Source organism: Alosa sapidissima, chromosome 2 (genome assembly GCF_018492685.1).
Source record: "Alosa sapidissima isolate fAloSap1 chromosome 2, fAloSap1.pri, whole genome shotgun sequence".
In the NCBI taxonomy this organism is placed as follows: Eukaryota; Metazoa; Chordata; class Actinopteri; order Clupeiformes; family Clupeidae; genus Alosa; species Alosa sapidissima.
In genome coordinates, this window is record NC_055958.1 from 10469061 (window position 1) to 10494892 (window position 25832).

The 25832-nt window shown below is 40.4% G+C and overlaps 1 protein-coding gene and 1 long non-coding RNA gene across 3 annotated transcripts in view; one reads left to right on the forward strand and one right to left on the reverse strand.

Moving 5' to 3' along the window:
- Positions 1-6423, forward strand: part of uchl3 (ubiquitin carboxyl-terminal esterase L3 (ubiquitin thiolesterase)) — a 33440-nt gene extending 27017 nt beyond the window's left edge. For both annotated transcript variants that reach the window (XM_042081838.1, XM_042081848.1), the window contains exons 7-9: positions 4314-4389; positions 4486-4544; positions 5730-6423. In XM_042081838.1, coding sequence (XP_041937772.1) covers positions 4314-4389; positions 4486-4544; positions 5730-5813 — 219 coding nt within the window. In that variant the 3' untranslated portion in view covers positions 5814-6423. The remainder of the gene's footprint in view (positions 1-4313; positions 4390-4485; positions 4545-5729) is intronic.
- A 1056-nt stretch (positions 6424-7479) lies between these two features.
- Positions 7480-19933, reverse strand: LOC121685042. Its single transcript, XR_006023236.1, has 3 exons — positions 19790-19933; positions 19571-19582; positions 7480-7489 (listed from the first exon to the last, which is right to left on the reverse strand). It is a non-coding gene; the product is annotated as an uncharacterized LOC121685042 (long non-coding RNA).
- Between the last annotated feature and the right edge of the window lie 5899 nt (positions 19934-25832).

Consider the following 25832-nt stretch of genomic DNA (forward strand, 5'->3'; position numbering starts at 1 on the left):
GGACACTTTTTGAAACTATTTCAGCTTGTGTAGGCCTATCAGTGCTTTCTGAACATATTGAACACACTTTTAAAAATACCGTGATAATACCGAAAACCGTGATCATTTTGGTCACTATAACCGTGAGGTTAAATTTTCATACTGTTACATCCCTAGATGCATAGTATCCTGGATCCATGAAATAAGTGGCCTTTAAAAATAAAAAATCTGCCTGCCTCTATGGGAATTTAACATAGGGGTCAAATACTTATTGCCCCTGTAATTTAAGGAAGAACATTTATTTATTCACGATACATTCTTCATTCGCTAAGAAAATTGGTGTCCTTAAAGTTAGGATTTTTACTATTTGTTTTAATTAAGGCATTAAGATCAATTTCTAACAGATGTTTTATATTTTTCCTTTTAGTCAACTTTAGCATGGGTTCAAATACTTATTCTCCCCACTGTGTATGTGTGTGTGTGTGTGTGTGTGTGTGTGTGTGTGTGTGTGTATGTGTATATATATATATATATATATATATATATCTATCTCGGAGGGCCAATTTGAGGGGTTTAGCACAGCCGCCGCAGAAAAAATGCCGTTGTCATCGAGCCTGCTCTGAATGTTATCGGCCAAGGAGATGAAAAAACGCTCATGAATGGTCTCTGCCTTTAGTTGTTCTCTGTCACTTGGCTGAGACACATTAACCCCCTTAAATGTTTGCTTGCTGCCCAATTCCTCCTTCAGACATCGTATGTTCACTCCATCGGCCTTCCTCATGGACCTCAGTGTCCGCACGGCAACGCCCACCTCAGCATTGACGGTGACAGCTGTGGCATCTCGTCTCTGAAGAAAGAGGGACAGGGCCTGCATCGTTTCGAGCGTGTCTTTCACTAATGCCATCTCCACCACAAAAAGCCACTGAGTCATCTTAACATGAATTCCCTTACATTTGGCCCTGTCTTAGGTTGATCGTGATGTGTCTTCGGCCAGTGCCGCGAAGAGTTTGACCAGGGCTGGATAGCTTTCCTAAAGAGCAGTCACAGATGTGCACGACGAGGATAGCCAGCGCACGTCAAACACCCTTCCTATCCTGCGAGCTTGCATTTCCAAATTGGAAGCGACAAGCTCTAACTCTCGCATGTTCTTCGGACTTTGAGAGAAGAAGGCGTACAGGGAGTCAGTGAACATCTGGAAATGACTTGCATCTGTAATTTGTTTGACAGTGTCATGGACGGCAAGTTCTAGTTTGTGATTCATGCAGTGAATGACAATCAGGTTAATCTTCTCGCGTAGGAGTGTGGCGACCCCCTTGTATCGGCCCAACATAGCGCCGGCCCCATCCATTGCGAACCCAATTAGTCGGGAGCGCAACATGCCTTTTGAGACCCTGCTTCTCAAGGCACTGAAGCAGAGCGTCACAGATCACTGATCCAGTGCACGACTGCAACTCAGGAAGTTGGAAGAAAAAATTGCAACACTCCCCTTCAAATGGAATTCTAATGTAAATTATCAGACATGTTTTATTTGAAACTGTTGTGCTCTCATCAATGAGAATGCTGAACTTGTCGGGTGAGTTTTTAAGGAAGTCCACCAGACGCACTGACATTTTCTCTGCAATAAACATCAGCATATTCCGACATGCCTTGTCAGAATGCAGCATGTTACCGAGGTCAACACCGTTGAGTTGTTGCAGTTCGACCAGGTGAGGCTGCATTTTGAATGACAGGTCAGTGTAGCAGATCATATATGCTGTGCAAATGCAGTTCTCTGTGGTTTTTAAACTATGCTCATGATGCTTTCGCCACAGAGCTGCACTGTTCTCAGTTGCCTTCTCAATTGTGGTCTCTTGTCTTTTTTGTAAAATTTCAATGCATTTGATATGGGTTTGACATTTTCCGTGCTTGATTTTGTCATTTAATTTTTTTGCCGTTTTGGCTTTTATGCCTTGAAGGCAGAGTCTATATCAGGGATGTCAAAGTCAAATACATTAGAGGGCCAAAAAAACAAATTTGCTACAAGCCGGGGGCCGGACTGGTTCAATGTTTATTAAAACATATTAAAATGACTGCACGTAACCTATTGAACAAAGACGTGTACTGTATTTTATTTAATGATTAAATGAATAATGACTGTGACTGAAGTGCAGGCAAAGTTTGCACAGAAATGTACGATTTTTCCCATCCTCACCGACCTTGTCATAAAACTTGTTTAAATGATAATATGATGCCTCCTTGCTGCTTTGTCGTCTACATCAGCCTTTCTCAAACTTCTTTGACCTGAGGCCCAGTCAAGGCATACTTTGGGGTCATAGGGCCCACCTACATGAACCCACCCCCCCCATCAAATTATCATAATGATATCACAATTATTATTACTTTTATACTATATTGCTATACATGCACTTCAAAACAGTCAGTTTTGACTGACACAAACAGTGTTTAAAGTGCTAAGATTGTTCACAAAAGTTTGTGAAAACATGCACATCAGAGTACTGCTTTACTAATGTAAAATATAATTAGGCCTACAATAGTTTCATTGTTTTTGCATTGTTGCATGATGCTTGCATGAGAAATACTTCTCAAAACAACAACAGTTATATGGGTGCCATTGTTTTGGGATGTTTCCCTCATGCAAGAATATTTGCACTGATAGAATATTTATATGCTATTTAATTACATTTAATTTGAATGCCTGAATGTAAGGATTCAGGAAAAACAATACCAGCTTTTGTGAATGGTAAATGGCAGATCAGATCATGCGTAAATAACTGATCTGGAGATCTTTAACTAAGACTAATTAATAGCTTTTGGCTGACTTTAATACTTAATGCCAAACAGTGTTTTATATAGTCTGTGCTCTGTTTTTAATGGAAGGTGCAAAAATCCACGTCGTTCTATTAAATGTCGTTTCATAATTAAATAGCCTTTCAATAAGTTGAAGCTTAGCTTTGCTACCAACATGCACACGCATGCATTAAATAAACAGGAAATTATCAGACGATGGCCCGGGAATAATTTCACTCTGCAGACCATTGTCCACATTGCGGACCGCGGCCTATAGTTTGACAAATGGTGACCTGCACGCTGCCATATTAAGGCCTTTTTACGGTGTGTTTTAGCCGGGTTTTCGCGTGGAAGGCTTTGTAGAAATCTGGTACCCTATTCAACGAAGTTAAACTGAAACTGAGCGTGCCGTTAAGACATCAGAATGAACGAGTTCACAGTAACGTTCATCAGGCAGTAGTAATACAGTATGTTCAGTTCACGTTCGCTCAAAATATGAACACGTTCAGGCACAACACTGGAGAGGGGGGTAGCTGAAAGTTGACATCTGCCCTGACTGAATACTGATGAATAATGAAGCCGAGGCCCACTTGTGGCGCCGCAGTGAGTTCGTGGGCTACCGTTGCATTGTGGGGAACAGAGTATTGGTGCGTGCAAAACAGCAGCCGGCGGCTGTGGCCTGCGGGTTGCCGGTTCTAATACTAATCAAATATCCCGGGGGCCGTAGATAATTCATTCGTGGGCCGGATCCGGCCCGCGGGCCTTGACTTTGACATGTCTGGTCTATATGAAGCGCCTCCTGTGTGTGTGGCCCCAAGTCCCTGATGCCGGAACAAGCTTGGCACTTGACTGACCCGTCTGTGCTGACAGCTAGCCACTCATGACCCTCCCTCCATTTAGCAAAGCGCCCCGGCTCAATACACCCTCCTACCACATGCGTTTCAGAGTCGCTAGCAACATCGGCGTTTCCTTCATCATCAAGAGGCTGGGAATCGTCCTGTAGGCCTACATGAGCGCCAACCTCCAGCGCATTTCTTGTGCTATCACTCTCAGGTGTTAATTTAGTTGTTTTATTATTGGGTCCTGTCAACTTATTTTTCTGACCAGGAACTGATGCTTGTTAGCTGATTATTACGTTACCTGCCAGATTAAAACGCAGTCTATCAAATTAAATATTTTAATAACCTTATCGGGCTAATTGCATATGATCTGAGCTAATTTAAGTTAAAACCCACCAGCTGCATCCCTGCAGGTGGCCTGCAGTGGCAGCCAAACAAAGCTTTCCCAGCTTTGATTCCAATCTACCTTTGACTCTCAGGCATCCTTGCAAATGCAGTTACACAGTACACTCTTTCACTGTTGTCCTGTAATCCATTAGAGACGCAAAAACACCACTTAAGGTAAAAATAAAAGTTGCTGATGTAAAATGGAATGGTTTAGCTGATCGGTCAAAATTCTTAGTATTGGTTAACAGTGAAAATATTGATTATGAACGTCCCTAATATATATGTTTTTGCAATCGTTTAAACTGTGACGTCGTCTTTCAGGCTCCAAGTTCAGATGAAAAGGTGGATTTGCATTTCATAGCATTCGTGAATGTTGGAGGTCATCTATATGAACTGGGTAAGACGCATTGTATACAAATATTTTTGTAGTTCAGTAATTTGGAAAGGGCTTTGTATCACTACAAATACTGAACAATCTTATATCTGTTCACAGATGGCCGCAAGCCATTCCCCATAGTTCATGGAAAAACCACAGAAGACACTTTTCTTGAGGTAAGGACACACAATCTAGAAACTACAGTCTTAAGGAGAGACACATCAGGTGAAAACGTTTTTTCACGCACTGGTCAATTTCGAGATTGAGCTAGTTTGTTACCTTAGCATGTATTCTCACACTACTACAACAAAAAAGTCCGATTTACACATTTAGATGTTTATTTCATTATATTGTGTCTACTCGCGCCTGTATATTTATCCTAAATTCAGCGAAAGTTAGCATTCTAACCTTGCATGCACTCCCGTGACTGTGACCCAAAACATATTGTGTGTAGTACCGTTGGAAAGCTCTGTTTTCCCTGTATCCCGCTATGTGATCCATATATGGACACTTCCTTTGTATCAGCAACCAATCGCGAAAGTTCAAAGACGAGTCTAGGCTGAGAACGGAATCTCATTGGCTGTCTTTCAAGGCTGTTTTCTCAAAACGAGTTTTCTCTCCCACTCTGAGCAAGGAAACTCCACTTCAGAAGCACGTACATACACCAAACTTTCTAGACTTATGCCTAACTATATTTCGAAGATTTTTACAGAAGGGTTTGTTAATTATTCCTAGCCTGACTTGCATGACATTTTATGCCTAAAAACATGGCAAAAATCGATTTTTTAGGGCTATTAACATCATATTCTGATTTACAGGATAACTAAAGTAGATATTCATAAATCCCTCTGTAAATTTTTCAACATCTATTATCTGAACACAATGAAAACATAATTTTGAACCTGGCTGTATCCAATGCTCAGGTTTCTTGCTTTAAAATGTATGCAAATTAGCACATATTTAATTAGATAATGGCAAATTTGCATATGTAAACATTAAATTACAGAAAACTTGTAATACATTTTTTTCTCATATTAATGTAAGTAATCAACTGGGTAAGTTTCATAGTGATATCTGCTTGTTAAAAATGTTACCCTATTCACCTGTAGTGTCTCACCTTAATGTAAGTAATCAACTGGGGAAGTTTCATAGTGATATCTGCTTGTTAACATTTTTTACCCTATTCACCTGTAGTGTCTCGCCTTAAAATACTAAATACCTTTCCTGTGATTGAAAAAAGATGACACTTAGTGAATACATTATCAACAATGTTATTTGGCTGATTATAGTTGACAATGAAAGAGGGAAGTGGCTGTTAAGTTTATTTTGATTTAATTTTTTTGTGATTATTTATTTAACAGGATGCCACAGAAGTTTGCAAAGAGTTCATGGCACGAGATCCACAAGAACTACGTTTCACTGTCGTTGCCCTTTCCAAAGCATAACGTGTATTACTGAATTCCAACAGAAGGAATTTAAATACTGCCATTCATTGTTGAATATTAGTTAGGATGTTTGCATTTTTATAGAGAGGTTTGACTAGAACAAATAGTGTACTGCAAGAGGTAAGGTCAGCAAATTACTGTGGCCTAAAAAAGTGGCATCTCAAGGGAGTCGCTAACTGATGAGCAAAGTAACTCCAAACTGATTTTCTGATGCAGAGGTTATATTAGTTTGGTTTTATACTTGTATTTAAATCTGTGAGAAGTTAATCTCCCTCATTTCATTACTTTTTTATTTTAATGTGATATTTCTTGTATGCCTTTTGAAGTGTGGACTGGACATTTTGCTCTCCATTTATGACTGTTCTGATATAGGAAAGATCACATAAACCACTTACTTTTTTCCTCTTGAAATGTTTCCATCTTAATCTTTTCAAAAAAGTAATTAATTGCTAGGAAACTGTTATGGAATGAGACTGAGATTATGAAATGCCACTCTATTCCTTTTCATTAAAGAAAGGGTTGTCTTGGTAAACAATTCATAAATGTTGCCTCACTTTATGCTGCCTCTTTTAAAAATATATATAATAAATGCAGTTCTTTAAGAAAAGGTCTCAGATGTGTTCTCAGTTTGATATGACAATGGATTAAGTTGAAACATTTTGCCAACAGCCTACATTTAGCCAACGGTCTTTACATTTGTAAATGGGTAGTTGACAAATGGGCAGCAAAAAAGTTTTTGTAAAATATCACTTTTGAAGAAAAATACATATATTTAAGTAGTGTGAAAAAGTTAAACGTTTTGGCCTAACTGCACTGTAAATGTGTCATGATGTGATTATATAAAAAATATTAAGAAAATATACTAAATAACAAACTAGGGATGCACGATCGTCCTGACATTGGTATCAGTGTTGCGCGGTCTGCCCGAAATTGAGCGGTCGTTATGAGTCATAAATAATAGAAAAAAAGAAAATAATATTTTGATATTCGGGTCATTTGCAGGCATCAGGGTCAGTTAAAATTAATTTTTAATTAAATATATATTTTCTAAAAATACTTAAAGTATCACAAGAAGGCTAGCATCAATATTTAACTCATAATTGGTTTTCAAAGATAAATTGCTATTTGCAAAGCTTGTAAAGTAGGAGGGGTAAAATGATACTCTTTTAACATTACCAATTTAATTACACATCTACAAGAGCATACAGGGATTGTATTTTATTAAAATTCCTTTTGATGGCATAGAGAGCTCTGCGAGCTTTCTCTCTTAGCGCATTCACTGCAAGGTCAAAGCTTCCTGAGGCACTGAGTTTCAGGCCCAAGTAATTGTAACATTGTGAGTGCTGTAGAGCGGTGTTTCCTAGAGTAAAAAGGTATCTGGTTGCCTGGGATCTGGCTTTCTTTTGGAAGATTACAATCTTTGTTTTTGCAAAATTAACTGTCAAGGCCCAGTTCTGACAGAAGTGCTGTGTAGCCCTTGTTCAGAGGGCGAGAGCAGCACCAGGTCATCTGCGAAGAGCAGGAATTTAACTTCCGTATTGTTTAGGGGGAGTCCAGGAGCTGTAGATTGTTCCAGTAACACCGCTAACTCATTAATATAGATATTGAACAGGGTAGTACTCAAGCTACAGTACAGCCCTCTCACCCCATGCCCCTGAGTGAAGTATTCTGTTCTGCTGTTATCAATTATCACAGCGCATTTGTTGTCCATATACATGGATTTGATTGTATCATATATTTTACCCCCTACACCACTTTGTAAAGTTTTATAGAATAATCCATCATGCCAAATTGATTCAAATGCTTTCTTAAAATCAACAAAACAAGTGAAGATTTTACTTTTTACTTTTGTTTGCTTGAATAACCATGTTTGTTAATTAGGGTGTGTAGGGTGTAAATGTGGTCAGTGGTACGATGTTTTGGTAAGAAGCCAATCTGACCTTTACTCAAGACATTGTGTTCGGTAAGGAAGGCCTGTAGACGGGCGTTTAGAATACAGCAGAGATCCTTCCTCAGGTTACTGTTCACACAGATGCCTCGATAGTTATTGGGATCAAATTTATCTCCACTCTTAAAGATAGGGGATATAAGCCCCCTGTTCCAGACTTCAGGAAAGCAGCCAGCTTGAAGAACGAGATTGAACAGCTTTAAAAGGGCCTTTTCCAGCTCAGGGGTGCTGTGTATCAGCATTTCAGTCCTGATGCTGTCAGGTCCACATGCTTTTTTCGGTTTTAGTTTATGGAATGTGAGTGTTAATTCTTCCTGAGTGATTTCATAGTCAAGTGGGTTTTGACCGTCTTTTATGATTTTTTCAAGGGAGTGTAACTTTTGTGTAATGACTTGTTGGCCAATTATAAGGTTATTTGAAGGGATTTTGTTGTAAAGGTTTTCAAAGTAATTATTCCACGTTTCTCCATCCATCTTCAGAGGTGTGCCTTGGTTTTGCTTTGGGTTTAGGTTATTCCATTTTAAGGCTTATTGAGGTTTCAATTTCTTCTAGGGTTTAATTATAATAGTGTCTTTTTCTGAATCATATGTTTATATTCTTTACGTTTGCTGCAGTAGTTTTCTCTAATTTCTGGGTTGTGTGGCTGGCGTGTTTTTGGTTGGACATTTTTCTGAGGTTTCTCCTCATTAGTTCACACTCCTTGTCAAACCATTTTTCTTTATGGGTTTAGGTTTACCCTTTACCCGGGAGATTTGCTTTGAGGGCTGTCCTGTGATATATTTCATTTATTTGATTTATTGTCATAATTACATCTGCATGAAGTGCTGTGAATCTTGTTATTAAAAAGTTGCTAATGAGATTAGTAATTTCAACTGAGTTAGATGCATTGATGAATTCAGACACACTGTCAGATGTCCATTTATAGGACAGATTGAGTTTTAGAAGTTTTTTAGTGTCTGATTTTTATTTCCTTTTATTTCCGTTGATGGAAGAGGGGTGTCATGTCAGTAATTGCGTAATCAACTACACTAGATCCAAGAGCTGAGCAGTATGTAAACCGACCTAGTGCTACTAAAGATGCCGCTGGTCTAGTGCGCTGACAAAGGGAGTTCGTCATGCCTATGCTGTAAATTAAATAGCCCTCAACAGACTCTATCACACTACACTGTTGCGTTTTAAGAGCGAAACTGATGCCACAACTGATCTGTGTCTGCTGAAGTAACCTAGGCTGCTACAGGCTGCATTTATTACAGAAAATCAAGCAACATAGCAAGTAGGCCTAGTCTACACTATAGAGACAGGATCTAGTTTACCGCGACAACAGCTGTCACTAATTCACATCGTTGTAGGCTGCGCCAATGCACAGACTAAACGGTAACTTGGACTAAATGCACTTGGTTGTTAGCGACTGACCAGGTTGCTTTTTGAAATGAAATGCCGATTGTAAAAATACGGAAATTAAAGTGCGTGCCGTGCCTATACATTACACAAACGATCTTAAATCGCGGAGATAACATACAGGCAAAGCTGTCAGCAGCAATACATAAGAGCCGTAATAATGTAAGAGCACAGCTGGGTCTCGCGGACACTCGCGGTCTGGGTTAACATTAGGCTATATTAATTCAACTGTGACATGAAGTGAATGAGGCTTTGCGATTTTTTTATTTATTTTTTTTTATCTAGGCCTACGTGAAATTCTGCATCCATTGTACGATTTATTTATTTTCCCCCTCGGAAGGGCAATTTGAGTCGAGAAGGGCATATGGGCAGTTGCCCGGGCAACCTGAGCAACCCCCCTGTGCACGTCCCTGACTAGCTCCTTACCATTTCTATTAATGACGGAGTCAGGGTTGTATCTAGGTTTCATCTGGTTTTCTATGTTTGGTGATGTAATGAATTTGTTATCTTTCTCACTTATTTCAACTATTTAATTTTCCAAACCTGTTCTAGCATTGAAATCCCCACATAGCAGTACATTTCCCTGAGCCTGGAAATGGCTGCATTCTGAGTTCACTGAAGAACAAGGTCACTGAAGAACTCTTCTTTAAAGTATGGGGATTCTGCAGGTGGGGCATATACTGCACAGATGTAGAGATCATTTTCATGACTTATAACTCCTTTATTCAGCTTTAACCACACTCGTGTAAGTTCTTTCTTTTTGACAGATAGATATGGTGTAAGAAATTATTTAAACCAAATTATTATACCCCCTGAGTCTCTGCTACATTTTATGTTTTTGTATTTTAAAGATGGTAAAATAATTTCATTATATCCTGAGGGACAGTCAGTACTTAAATCTGATCTACGCCAAGTTTCCAATAATATAACAATGGCATGGTGTTTGATACTGAGTAGAAAGTCAGAGTTAAGACTTTTGGCTCCAAACAGCGATGAATGAAGCCCCTGGATATTCCAGGAAGTTATGGAGAATGCTCTCGTCATTCTCCATAAGATACACTAAAACAAGAGGCTACATTAAGATTCTGGAGGAAAAGATCAGGCAGTGTGCCGAGAGACCTGTCACAATAGGCGGCATTTGACCATTAAACCACACTATGATCCAAAACATACATCCAAACAAGGCAAAAAATGGTTAACAGAGAACAATATCAACATTTTAGAGTGGCCCAGCCATAGTCCAGACCTTAATCCATCAAAAAAGTGAGCACGAGGCTAGAGTGATGGCAAATAATCGTTCCTGCCTCAAAACCCAGGTTGCTGCTAAAAAGGTGCGGTCTAGGATCATTGTGGAGATATGGAGAAGCTTGGTAGGTATTATATGAACCATTTTGAGAGCTGTGAATGCAAATAAAGATGTTTCCAGTGATTGTTAAAAAAAGGGTATGAATCATTTTGGACACGCCATTTTTCATAAAAATGTTAAAAAAGAAAAAAAAACACTCCTTTTTTTGATTCCATGATTCTACCACGTTGTCTTACAGCCTTTTGTCATGAGGCAGTGTCATTTTCAGTCAGAACAAACGTATCAGTCAAGAGAAAATCAACTTTAAATTAATATTTGCCAGGGGAATGAATATCTTTGTTCTTAACTGTATATTCTTGGTTATTGAGTCATTGAAAGAGAAATTAAGAAGAAAGAAATAGTCACAAATAAATAGATATGGGTATTTTTCCCTTATCCTTTTTTATCTTTAATTTCTTTTTAGCCTAGTTTATTGAAGATGACGTGAAGCAGTTGCCTCACTTCTCCGATGTCAGTACAGACTGGGTGTTTTTTTACCTTGGAGTTTGTCTGAGTAGGTTGTGTGGTGTTGTAAAGCTCCACAGCAGTGGCAGTTGTCCAGCAGAGTGCTGTCCTCATGTGTACTTGTGGTGTTGGAGTTCCTTGCATGAGGGCATGGTTCAGCTTGGCCGGGTCGGTATTGTTGAGCTGGGGTCTGCTGGTTTGAGCACTCCTGGGCTGAGTCCTGCTAGCCTGGGCCTTGCTGTGCTGGGCTCTGGTTGGCTGGCCTGGTCATGGTTCTGCTGGGTTGGGCTCCATTGTGCCAGGATTGGTTGGTCTGCCGATGAGATGGCTGGGCTCCGGTGTGGGCTCTTTGTGTATTAACTCTGTTGAGTTGGGGTTTCTGTTGTGGGGCTGGGCAGCCTGACTGGATCGGAGGTGAGAGGGGACTCTGCCCAGAGTTGTATCTTTTCTGTCCTTTGCTAGTTGTCTAACTGCATCAGGATATAGGTCCACACGGTCATAGAGATGCTCCTCTGACAGAGATGGGTGGTGGGCAATGTGGGTGTTTGGGATTTTTGAGCAATTGCGAAGATATTTTTTGGTTGATCTTGTTGATCAGATTGTTGGGAAAATCTTTTCTGGGGAGGAGTGATGAGATTATGATGTTTCCCATAGGGAATTCTTCATTGACCTTCTTTGCCACCATTTTTATTGCTTCTGCTACGGCCTCTCTTTTTGATCTTCAATTGTTTGTTCCAGTATGAACTAGAACTATGAACACATAGTGGTACAAAATATGACTGCCGCTCAGTCTTGTACATCCGTTCCACGAACATAAATCACACTAATCAATTTTTATCCATCTTTAACTCCATCCCCCACTCTTGAAACTTTTGTGTATGCTTGTTTGGCATGCCTTTGTGTGTGTGTGTGTGTGCGGGCCGCACAGCAAGTAGCCTACTGGCGCTGCGAAGGTGAATAGATTTGTAGCACTAGCCAAAAACTTTGTAGCATTGTTATAAAACCTTTAAAATCTCTAAACAATCACAAGTAGGGCAGTTCATCACAGTTCATCCATTGCAACTGGACTGATGAAAGGTCATGCACACCTGTAGGCTACATTGTATTTGGGGAAAGCAGAAGGTATCAGTTTTACTTTTATCTATTTATTTATTGCAGTTTTCAACAGCTATGAAGAAGAGAGGTCATGCCATGGATTTTTGTGAATGTTTCTTCTTCTACATATGCAAGATTTTAGTCATCTTTAGTTCATATGATATTCAACTTTATTATCAATGCACAAATTAAATAACAATAGTCTAAAACGAAATGCAGTTTTACATCTAACCGGTGGTACAAATAACTGGTATGTCCAAAAGGGCCTTCATGAAATGCGTCACTAGACTTTAACGGGCCAAATTGAGAGCTGCGTCCGTTATTGTTCGTGGGAAAAATACTGATTCCCACATTGCAACTACTGCATCCATGGTCAGGGATCGCCAGCCACAAGTGGGCCGCAGACCACTGGTTGAAAACCCCTGGCTTACAGTATCAAGCGGACTTAAGCTGCCACCTCTTGGCGAAAAGTTGTAATACATTTCACACAGCTGCGTGAATCACAGAAAGCGCCGAATGAAGTGGCCACTTCTAAATGGGACCCGCTGTACAGTAGCTGAAGGTCTGTGGCTAAAGCAGCCATAATGAAAGTTATCATTGTTTGGATACATCACACACACACGCTTTTTAATCGCATAGACTACAACTACCAAGCTGGAATCAAAGCACATCGATTCCCCTCTCACACCCTAAACACGCACTTCAAACAAACAAACAAGCTTCTCAGTCTTGCACATGTATAGCCATAAGCCAAACTGTATCAGACATAACGTTGGTAAGTCATCCATCGCACAGAATGATTTTTGTAGCACGTGCAACAGGTACAGCCCTGCACTGGATACATCTCTCAAAGTGCGCTCTAAAACATTTGGTTTAAATGGAGATGTAGATCATCACTGGTGCGTTATTAAATCTACATTGTGACAAGTTGACACAAATGATTCACTTTGACGAATTTATTTAGTGTAATCAATTACATCGTCTCAGCCCTAGTTACTTTACTTTGAGCCATGCTCTTCCTTACCGGAAACACCTTTGTTTGGGAATGAACGTTAGCTCAGATGCTTTTTGAGACTTTTTGTGGTCTCAATGCAACATTTTACAAAGCACTGACAGGGCCACCAAGTACTGTGAGCGAATCAACAGCAAACCCTATTTAGCAAGCAGAAATGTCCCAGCCTGTTTAGGATGCTTCATAGACAGGTTATCTTTCAGGTATATTTTCCATTAGAAAACCATCGCGTTGTGGCTAACTCACATAGCTCCTGTTAGTAGGCTATGGTCAGAAAAGAATGAGATGACAGTCGAAATACAATTACAGCGCTGATATCAATTTGCTTGGTAACCACATTTATGGTTTTCTACAAATACACCAATAATCAAATTGGCCTCCATCACTCAACCAATGCTAACGGTAGGCCTTACATTATTTTACCTAGGTTCTAGGCTATAGAGATTGAGAAACTATGCAGTATTGACAATTTCCTTACTGTTTTCTCGGTTTTTGCTTCTTTTTCGCTGGCTCGGTCATGACGAATATCTGAGACAGGGCTGTAGTCAAGACCACCTTTGTCGAGTCCAAGACAAGTCCAAGACCAGGACTAGTCAAGACCAAGTCAAGACCGAGTCCAAAGAGGTTCGAGTCCAAGACAAGACAGAGTCCAGGACGGGGAAAAAAGTCTTATGCATGACAGTATCAAGACAATCATTTTGGGTTATTATTATTATTATCTAAAAGCAAAAACAGTGTGACACCACCCATGGTTTGTAAGTGTAACCATTCCCCTTCTCCTCCAATATTATTATAAACTAGGGCTGTCAAACGAATAAAAAATATATTTTGAAATGAATTAATCTTGATTAACTGCAATTAAAAAGTTCCTAAAGACTAAAGCTTCTTAAATAGCATATTAAAATACAACATAAATCACAAAATGAATGAGTAACCACAAAGGTAAAAGTAAAACACTTTTTATATTATTTAAATGATAATACTATTACAGTAATTGTGTTTTAAAGTATTAATTTCTTAGGAAATACTACTCATTTGATGCTGTTTAACTGATTTGTAAATGGTGCACTGTCACTTTAAGCCCATTGTGGCCACGTTCTCATAATGATCTTTTTTTACCAGCTCCATTGAAATATAGCCTATAGCTAGTTCACAAACTCTAACATTGTTTGTACCACATGTATTGCACAATATTAACAATGATAAGCATGATATTACGTGGAATAAACAGCTTTCATTCCTTTGGAAATAGAAGCATGTAATGTTATGAGCCTGAGCAGTCACCTAGCTAGCTAAGTGGAATGCGTTTCAATCGGCATATACTGTATGTGCTTCATGTAAACGAATTATTGAAGACTCACCAGTTCCATTACACAAAGGCAAAGACAACTCTTCATATTTTTGTCCATTTTTCAAATCACAGTGAGTGCAGCCTACAGTATGTCAAAGTGCCCTGGCTCTCACAGTTTATAACTGGTCAGTAATGGGAACCGGATAAATCCGTAATCTCCTGTAACCTCGTCTTTGTTACCTTCCTTTTATAAGTGTCTTATATTAAAAAGGAGATATCAATCATCATCAACAACGACAAGCCAGCTGGAACCTACCGTTTTCTCTCCCTCTCATGTGTGCTCAGACGCGCTCTCAATTAAATGGAGTAGCATATGTTCACGTTGGATCTTAATGGAGACGAACTGAAAAGTATCATCTTTATGTAACTCTTGCTGTTAGTGCATTTTGACATTGTAAACGTTCTCTAACAAGAGTGAAAAGCAGTTTGCAGTAAAGCTACTATTTATTGGATAAATGTTGGTCCCTCTGTCTCTTGGTGCCCTACGCACAGTGTGTGATGCATGTGGTCGTAGCTGCAGCACTGATCGCTGTCCTTTTGGCAACTTTTTTAACTGAAATGTTTCGCTCCTCACGGTTCCTCTTCATCTTCAGCTAACTCCACAGACCGTAAAATAAACTCTCAGGCTTGCGGTTTTAGGTTTTGCGCCTTCCGTAAAACCTAGCGAGTCCGAGAGAAGTCCGAGACCATAGAAAATCGGCCTCGAGTCCAAGACCGGACTCGAGTACTACAGCTCTGATCTGAGAAACTCCATCGCTACCTTTTTCTAGCCGGTGCCTGGCGTGTATGTGTATTTGAATGCAGTAAAGCCATTTGTTACACTCGTTTTACTTCCTGACACTGAGGCCGTCGGCCCGCCGGCCCACAGTTGCAAGGGTGGTTTTTCCGCTCCCAGGCGCTAGGGGGAAGCGAGACGGCCACCATTCAACCCGAAAAAAGTCATATAACCATTCCAATGACTGTTAAAGCTGTTAAAGGGACACCAGGCAAGCCTGATGCTTTTTCTCTACGAAACTCCCCCTCGCTCGGTCTGAAGCTCTTTTCCTTTTCTTTGCGTCTTCCGTCAAGGGTTTTCGCTGCTTCTCTAGCGTTTCGTTAGCCTGCCTCTGTGCTGTAAACTGATCCTGCTTCGGTCAGCGGGTAGGATACACCGAACTTGCAAGTGGGATATTCTTCCTACAGGCAGTAGGGGCGGGCGAGAGAGCCTTCATTCTAGAGCCCGACCGATTTATCGGCGGGCCAATATTAGGCATTTTCCAAACTATCGGTATCGGCATTTATAATGGCCTATAAATGAATATTTTAAAAATAAAATAAAAACGGACGAAACACCCTTCAACCATGTCATGAGTGTTGGCGTTGTATAGTTTGTCCACCAGAGGGCACTCTACACCGTCCCTGCTGGCAACACTCATGTATAACGCGCCACACATCCTGCAACCTGCTGATCCAGCCAGAGTCGGGCAGAGAGAACCAGTTATCCGCGAGTGAGATCATCAGTGAAGTGTGTTCATGGTGATTTGGTCACGAGACATACATTGCTTGAAATAACAATTAAAAGAACATCCCCATCAGTTCTCTTAACTCAAATAAGCATGACAAAATTCGTGAAAACAATGCCCAGTTTTGCTGCTGTTAAATAAGCCGAGAGTGAAGCGGAATTAGCTAGTAATTACGTTACGTTGTTACAGTGTAGTTGACTGTCTGTCCTTTTAACTTTTGACAATGTGACTGAAGATGTATTTCTTTAACGTGACAGTTATAGTGACAGTTATAGCAGTGAGACGCATCATCTCTCCCCGGCCTGTTATTTTGAAAGCGTATGTTTTACCATTTGCAGTATGACGTTATCCATTGCTAAATTAGGGCTCATCAGAGACTAGCTAACCACAAAGCTAGCTAATTCAATGAATATCAGTGAAAGACCGCTAACGTTAACATTAATGAGCTTGGAAACAACAACAAACTTATTCTGCCTAAATAAAGTAATGATTGATAACTAGTATATCTGTAGTTACAGTCCCTGCATTGTAAAATGTAAGTTAGACGTGCGAGGAGTGAACATTTAGACAGAGAAAAAGTATCAAACGTAGCTTGTGAAAAACGTAGCTTGTGCATAAAAGTTTGCTTTTCTTTTACACGTGTGTGAAATCCAATGACGCCAACTGTGCTTTTCAGACTGTCGTTCAGCCGCAGCATTAACGAGTTACATAATGGATTTAGATCACTAAATAGTAGGTTTTAAAAGGCAGGCAGCAACTGATGATTGAAAATGGTTTGATGTAGCTTGATGGAAATAATTTTAAAAGTGCAGGTAAAAGAGATAAGCAAGCTGACATTGTAATTATAAGGTAGCTTATAAGGCAATAGGGACTAATTATTACACACGCACACTCAAACATTTAAGAGTGACCTTTATCTTGTTTAATGATAATACAAATGATGATGATGGTAATAATGTCATCATTATTTTTTGTAATTATTAATTCTTAGTTCAAAGTTATATTTATGAAGCTTCAGTGTTTCCCATACATTGACTAATCTGTGGCCGCCACACATAAATATTCTATGTTTAATTTAATTTAAATTAAATATAAGATTAAATCCTTGCATTGCCATTGAGCTGCACTTTTTACGCACGCAGCCTTTCCTTGTCCCGCCCGCTCTCTCTTGTAGCCCCCTGCCCCTCCTCTGCATGTGCATTTAACAAAATATTCACGATTGTTGAAGGATTGTTGTTGCCACATAGAAGCATTGCATAGAAGACGTCTGGCTAAATTGCTATTAAATCCGCTTAGCATCGTGACCATGCTACGCAAATTTGTTCAAAACTGCTGCATTGAAGTTAACTCTGCTAAGATCTTATCACAACATAGTAGGCTACATTGAAGAGACTAAACTAAGCACAATCAAGCAGTATCTCAAAGCTAACGTTAGAATACTGTTTGGATGTCAAATTTAGCATGCTTATACTTACAGCTGCTTGTCAATTTCGTTGAAGGGCTCATTTTATTGACTCTGACACTGATGTTTGCAAAATCCCGATGTAAATGGAAGTGTTTTCCAAAATTCAAAAGTGCTTGTCCCAAGGAGAAGTACGAACCTTTATTTTAACTGAAAACGTTATGAATTGCATCCACACATTTTATTTATCACATTTTATTTATCAGAACTTTAATATATTTCGATGTTCCTCTGTTCCACTGTGACAATATTATTTAAAAATAAACAAGTTTGTTTTTGAAATGCATTATCATATTATTTTGGTCAATAGTCATAAATAACTACAAATAATGTTAGGGAATTTCCCTAAATAATGTTAGGAAAATCTGTTAATGTTTTGTTGCGCGTTTCTGAAAAAAAATATATATATCGGCCGATATATCGGAATATCGGATTTTTAAATCAACAAATATTTGTATCGGTATCGGCCTTCAAAATCCGTTATCGGTCGGGCTCTACTTCATTCGCCCCGTAATGAGTCATTTAACCATATAACGACTTACGAAGATGATTAATTAACACGAAAACGTTGCCTGGTGTCCCTTTAAATGAAGGTAAATTAAGCTAAAAAACTTGCATATTAAGATAAAAAAAACCTGCATAGTGTACCTTTAACTTCCAACAAAATTATGTCTCACTGCAACGATGCGCCATCTGGTGGACAAACTACTACGTAACGCCGATACTGGAAATGCAGCCAAATGATGATGAATATTTGGTTTTCCTTTAATCCTACTGAATTTGTAATTATGTATCGGCCGTTCTAATTGCCGATACCGATAGTATGTGCACCAATAGTATGTGCGTGCCTGTGTGTGTGTGTGTGTGTATATAAGACCAGGCATGGCAAAACCAGGCACATGTCTCCCCAGAGACATTTTGAGTTATTCACAGATTCTGAAAGTGTAGTTTCAAAGCTATCCAATGATGTCTCACTCATGGAGATCTGATAATATTTGAATAAGTTGAATAAGTATCTGATAAGTTTGAATAAGTAGCCATTTTAAAGTATACACATCTCAAAGCTACAAGCTGAGAAATTAGGCTTTTCAATTTGACTACTTTCTCCCTCAATCCATGGGAGGGGAACCTCACCACACAGTTGCTAGTGAGGCAGCCAGGTCTGGTGTTTGATGCATCAATGGTCCTTATTTACATGACATTAAGATCAACCCTCCCCCCTGTCACGGTCACTGATCTGAGCCTGCAGTGCATCATATGATGCTAATGACCCATCGAAACTATCTGTAATGGGTTACAGAACCAGCTAGTAGCAATGGATAAAGTAGTGTAAAACAAACATGAGATCACATTTGCAAACCATGTTATTTTGAATTAACACTTAGTGCAAGGCACCAGGTTGGCAATGGTTTTAGCAGGTTTAGCAATGGATAAAATAGTCTAAAACGCAAACTAAACAAACATGAGATCACGTTTGCAAAGCCTGTTCATTTGAATGCTCACATGATGCAAGGCACCCTGCCATCAGTCAAAACAAGACATTCTCGCATTATTCAAATTAATTGCCCACCGAAACTATCTGTAATGGGTTTTGGCTAGTAGCCTATGGTGCCAATAGCTAACGACAGTAGGCCTACGTTAGCTAGTAGCAATGGATAAAGTTTCTAACACACAAACTTTATCCCCGTCAAACGTAACTGTGGAAATAGCATCTGATATCTTACGATCTAGCTCCTCTGCTGCCAGACCGAGAGATTCTTCCTCGTTGCCTTGCATCTTTGGCTAAGGTCAGCTCAAGATTAGCGATGTTCTCCAATGTAATGCAGTCGCCTTCATCATCAGATTTAGCTCATCTGCAATCCGCTGTGCTTTGTCCATCTCCATTCCAATTGTAAACAAACAGCATGCTGGTTCAGTAAGTAGCCATGAGGTTACTTCTAGCATACAGCTGATTGGCCGACAGAACAAAAGAGCACTAATAGTCACGCCCAATTCAAACGCTGGTTTACTTCCTGAAACTTAACCATTTTCAAAGACAAAATATACACTTTTAAAGCAACCAATGCTGTTATCTGAAACAATGAATTGCTTCTTTATGACTTCAACTTGCACACTCTGCAAAAAAACGAAAATCACTAATTTTGAAAAAAAAAAACAAACTTCAAAGTCGTTTTTCGACTTGCGTCTGCGACTGAGCCTGATTTTGCCATGCCTGGTCACATATGTGTGCGTGTCTGTGTGTGTGTGTTTCTGTCTGTGTGTGTGTGCATGTGTGTGTGTTTCTGTCTGTGTGTGTATGTGTGTGTGTGCATGTGTATGTGCGTGTGTGTGTTGATGTGTGTTTGCGAAAAAGAGTGTGTGTGACACAATATCCTCTTCCAGCAACCCTTCGCTTAACACAGGGGGTCAAGAGCGTACAGATTAGCTTCGGCATGTTAGCATACGCCATTTTCAAATATGGCGCTGCATGGAGCATTTGGAACCAGCTCCATGCACGAAAATCCGTGTTGGGCACGAGCTCTCATGCGCGTACATGTTGGTGGGCGGGTACCTATCCGGCGGCTACAGCCAATCTTTATTCAGTGCGTATTTCTTGAGGAGCCTATGAGAAGACGTGCATATTGTGGTTGTTTATCCATCATATGACAAATAAACAAATAAAGAAAATTGTATTGATCTTGTTTCGTTGTTGTTTGTCCCGAACAAACGTAGCCTAAACATGATTAAAGACAATAAATTACACAACAGTGGCATAAAGACCTTGTCTCGTTACACCATGGGTCTCCAACACGTTGCTCTCAACCTATAGCCGCCCCCTTTGGAGCTTGCCAGAGGCTGAAGCACTAGGCTACTACATTTAAACACAATTATTGCCGCGAGGCATTCCAGCCTACGAATTTAATAAAAAGTAAACCATGCATAATTAAAAAAAAAAAACTCAATTTAGGCTACTTCGCTATGCAATAAGGTTTCCATTAGAGCACAGCGCACGTTCAATGAATGAAAAAGGCCTTGTCTCGCAATAAACAGCTGGAAATTCCAACACTTTTTCAACTACACGAAACTTTACAGTGATCATCAAATACCCTCTAGATTTAAATGCCCATCAGCCTCAACATTTAACTATATAATAAAAGTCAAACAAAAAGTAAATTAAATCCCATACCAAAACCAAAAATCGTCTGCGTTTGATAGCCTAGTATGCCGCTCCAAACAAAACGCATGTCTCACAATAACGTACAATGTAAGAAATAAAGGTCTGCCTCGAATAAGCCTACCTCAACCTGGCGATGCTCTGGCCGTCTACTGTGCCTCTAACTCCAGGTGAGCGCGATGATTGGATGCGTAAGTAAACTGTTTTTTGCTGAGTCCGCAGACAACATTCTCTTTAACCGTTACTTTATCATCTGCGGTGTACAACTCAAAGTAAAGACACCACATTTTAGATGAGTTGGGGACGTAATTGTCCGCTCAGGCTGACCGTTCTGTGCGTTATCTTCAATAATATTGAATATCTTCAATATTATTTTCAAAACAGGGTGGCTATTGAGGGCTCTGGCTCCAGTCATTATTGTGGCTACTGGCTATTATTGGCTTGATTTGGTCATGGGCCAACGCTAGAATACGTTTAGAGCACCCGCTATGACATGGCAAACAATAAAATAAAAAACTAATCATAGAAAATGCGTTACACTTGGCACTAAAAACCGAATAGTTTATTTATAGTTCGACTACGGATATTTCACGTCATGTTCGAATGCATATTTGCAGCAGGACAGCAGGCAGACCGCTCTTAGTTAGAGCCGCTGTGTTATCCAATGAAATTAAGTTGCGCTTCAGGGCAACTCCACTCGGACTCCATGCGCGTTCCCGAGCAACTTTTTCTTCTTCTTGTTATGAGGCAAGGACTTTATGTGCATTATCGCCACCCTCTTACTGGGGGACGACTCTCTTTTTACAGAATATCCAATAAAAATCGACGTTGGTCCATGCGTCATTTCCAGCTTTGTAACTTGGCGCATGGTCAGAGTCGACTGACGCTGGATCCGAACCCCAGTGTTCAAGATGGTGTTGACTATGAATTGGTCGGATTTACTAGCCTAGCCTCCACCATTCATTTGTATGGTGGGCGGGACTTAGTCACTCTCTCCAGTTATATATAATACCTCCATGGCTTAACACCACCATCTACAGGCCAATGAGTGTACAGTCACTAAATGTAAACCCATGGATGAAATTCTACGAAACTTGGCATACCCCCAGAGAATGTCAGGTTAATCATATAAAATTTAGTGCAGTTCTTAACATCAACTGAAGAGAGGGGCGATTAAAGCAGAATGATATTACATTTTCATTTTTTACCAGGGGGGTGCAAATCACAAATGAGTGATTATGGGCTAGGTTGATGTGGGCCCTTGAGACCAACATACCATAAAAAGTTCTTCATCCTCGGTGCCACGGTTCAGGTAGTTATGTAGTTATTTAAGAAAAACTGCATTTTTTGGGTTTCGGGTAGATGAAAAAAAACTTTGACAATCCCTATATGACCGCTTCACTAGCGGCAGTCATAATTATGATATTTTGTGGATCTCTTAGGGTGGATGGACAGAGTACTTCAAGAGCAGATTCAGTGGTGGGGCACCAGAATTTTGCCACTCTGTGGGTGGGAAACAGCTTTAAGGGGTTGAGGTATCGTCCATTAGAGTCAATGAGTATGGCTGTTTTGATGGTCGGCTGGGCTTAGTGATAGAGCCGCAGGCAGGTGTGGATGTGTAGCAGGTGAGGGTGCAGTAGTGGATGTTAACTGGGTTGGGCTAGTCTCTGTTGTCGGTGTGGGCGTGACTGGAGAGGTGAGCAGGGGTGGTAGAGTGGCATGTGTGGACGCGGCTGTAGGTGTTGGCAGGGGTGTTGTAATCTCTGCTGTCATGTGGGCATGGCTGTGGAGGTAGGCTGTGGCAGGGGTGTGACAGGTGACATCGGCTGGTTTGCTGAGGCAGATAAGGTGGATTTGTTGGTGAGATAGTGTCCATCCTGTGGAGCCGTGCTGGTGTCTGTGGCTGCTCTCTTCTGGGTCTCTCTTCAGTCTCTTCTGGGATTCTGGGATCTTCTGGGGTCCATATTCGAGCTGAGCTCGACCAGGGCCTCCTCCTCCTGCAGGCTCAGTCCATAACTGTGTGTGGCGGCGAAAGAGAATGGATTTCTCACCCACTAATTTCCCATTGCGTCCTCCAAAATATTTGCCAAATTAGTCACACAAGCCTGGCGATGGAGACCGATGTGACGGCCAGTCATTGACCTTGCCCCATCAGTGCATATCCCACAACACCGGCCCGAGTCAAGGCAATTAGCCTGGTAAAAGTTGTTCAAGGCCTTGAAAAGTTCGTCAGCGGTTGTGCGGGCGGGCAGAGGAACACGAAACAAAAAATCTTCCTGCACACTGAGCTCTGATAAACCGAATGTACACCATCAATTGAGCACAGTGTTGTCAGTGGACTCATCCAGCTGAATGGCATGAAAGGGGCTTTCACGAACACCGTCCAGGACCTGCTCTTTGACATCACAAGCCATGTCTGATATTCGTCGCTGGATGGTATTATCAGAGATAGGGATCGCGTCAAGTTTAGCAGCAGCTGCTTCTCCCAGCATCACTGAACACATATCTCTAGCTGCAAGAAGTAGCAATGTTTCGCCAATGTTATGGGGTTTGCCTGCCTTTGCTATACGTAGCGCGACACGATAAGATGCTTCTGTCGCCTTCATGTTAATAGTGCCAAATGACTGTATTATGCTTTTTTGTGACTGCAAATCACACTTCCTCTTAAAAAACTCAACTGGCTTGTTCACTAGATTTGTGTGCTTAGTTTCAATGTGACGCCGAAGTTTGCATGGTCTCATGCTATCATTTGCTAGCACCTCCTTGCAGACCACACACTGCGGCAGAGGTGCAGCCTCGGACTCCGACCAGGTGAAACCTAACTTTTTTTGTTGGGTCCTGTCTCCTGCCTTAATGCTGACTTCTGTTGAGAAGGAAACAATGCATTTTAAAGGTAATACACGCACACACAATTACCGATATCAATAGAGCTGCATAAAGATGTGGACCGTTATTTTTTCTTCGCATGGCACCCCCCAGGGGAGTCACCGTCATCGTCATCAGGGAAGATTGCTTTGCTTTATCAGTAGAGAGAAACTGAAACTAATCGATAACGTTGGTATCAAAGCTTCGCTTCAACCTGTTGAATGCTATTTAATTGTTTAACAACACTTAATAGAACAATGTTGATTTTTGGAACTTCCATAGAAACAGAGCAGAGACTGTATAATACACTGTATAGCACTGAGTATTGTATAGTCAAATTTGAATATAACGTGGCCAAAAGTTATTGTAGCCTTCTTTCTATCTGTTAAAGATCAACAGATCAGTGATTTACGCCTATCTGCTCACCAAAAAAGCTGGTATTGTGTTTCCTGAATCCTTACATTCAGGCATTCAAATTAAACTTAATTAAAAACACATGTATTTTTTTTCTCCTTTTCCTACCAATGTATGATGGTTGCATGAGGGAAACATCCCAAAACAATAGCACCCATATAATTGTTGCTGTTTTGAGAAGTATTTATTTTCTTATGCAAGCATCATGCAACCATGCAAAAGCAATGAAACTAATTATATCTTACATTAGTAAAGCAGTCCTCTGATGTGCATGTCACAAAACATTTAAGTGAAAGTGCATGTATAACAATATAGGCGGCATAATGATTGTGATAATGATAATGACAATTTGATTTGGAGGGAGTGGGGTTGGGTACGTGTAGATGAGCCCTATGACCCCAAAGTCTGCCATGACTGGGCCTCAGGTCAAAGAAGTTTGAGAAAGGCTGGTCTACATAACCTGCATCAGATTGAGGTTTGCAGTGATGCGCCTGAAGGCACGGGTTGAGGACCCAGTCAGTTACGTCACAATATGCACATTTGTTTAAATTCATACCTACGTAACCATGACCAAAACTGTACTTTTTTTTTTACTTTGAATCTTGAAAAAAAATATATTGACCTACCTACCGACCCATTTTTTATTTTTTTTGGCTGTTACTGCAAACAAGAATATTTTTAAGGATGGCCTCATGACTGTGAAAATGGCTGACATTGAACCACAGTGCTTTAAATAGGAGCCCCCAGTATCAGTCATCAAGGCATCAAAATCTGCCACAAACACTTACAACACACAACATCACTCATAAACACACACACACACACACACACGGACAGAACCACCACTGTTCAAGAGACCATTTTGGGGCTAAATGTGCTTTTTCTCATTTGGTTGTTTTCTGTTTGTTTAGAGCAGAATGAGCCACTGTTGTTCAAAGGGCCCATTTGGGTGAAATTATTATTATAATTTATGTTATTATTATTTACTATAGGGTTCTAGAATAAATAAAATAGTGTGTTTGAAATAATGGAATTTGTGCTCTCATGAAGCTGGGTCGATGGGACATGGGGAGGGTGTGTCTGTTGATCAGGGGGGAGGGGGCGTGGCGCCACGAGTAGTTCAAGCAGACGTAGGACTTTCATGTACTTCGATCAGGGGGGAGGGGGCGTGGCACTGTGCCAATGCCATGCCCCCCCTGAGAAACAAAGTCTCACTCCTTGCAAACTTCAAAACTTGAGAGCCCTGGTTAGATCTATAGAACATCTACTTACGTGGATAACATGTAAGGGATAATGGACGACACGGTGGTCTGTTCACAGAAGTTAATGCACGGTCGAGGTTGTAAAACGGCCCCGACGCGACACTAAACCTTGTAGTGCATTAACTTCTGTGAACAGACCACCGTGGAGTCCATTATCCCGCTTATTCCACTGTTGCCACTTGCGTTGTGTTCATTTCCTGTTACAATTTAAACGTTTTAATTGCTAAAACTGTCTTGTTTGTAGAACTAATTTCTTCCGACACATATCAACTAATTTTTTAACTCACAGGACAAACTGCCGTTACTAGTTCTAAATGGATGGTTGCTACGGCCAAAGGCCAGTCGTTAGTTCTATCTTTCCCGTTGTCAAGCGGGCGTATCCCAAGATTCTGATGAACTTTAGCTTTGAAACATCGCTATTTTACTTAGCCTGCTGTCATCCATCTAGCTAAAAGCCACCTCCGTCATATGCTACAATGTTGCAATGTTCTGAACGTCTGCATTTTACAGCTCGGATGCAACGTGACAGAGTGGTGAAGTCCCGCCCCTTCCGTTTGCCTCCATGGGACCTATCTTTCAAAAAAATTTGAACGGCAGTCTATGGCGAAAAATAAATTATTTTCTGGTCCCGGTTGACTTGTGCCTTGAATTACCCATATGATGTTTGTCAATTTTAAAGACAATTTTTCATGTAAAGACATTTGCAGTTTGTTTCGTAACTATTGAATTGCAACATTGTGAAAGAT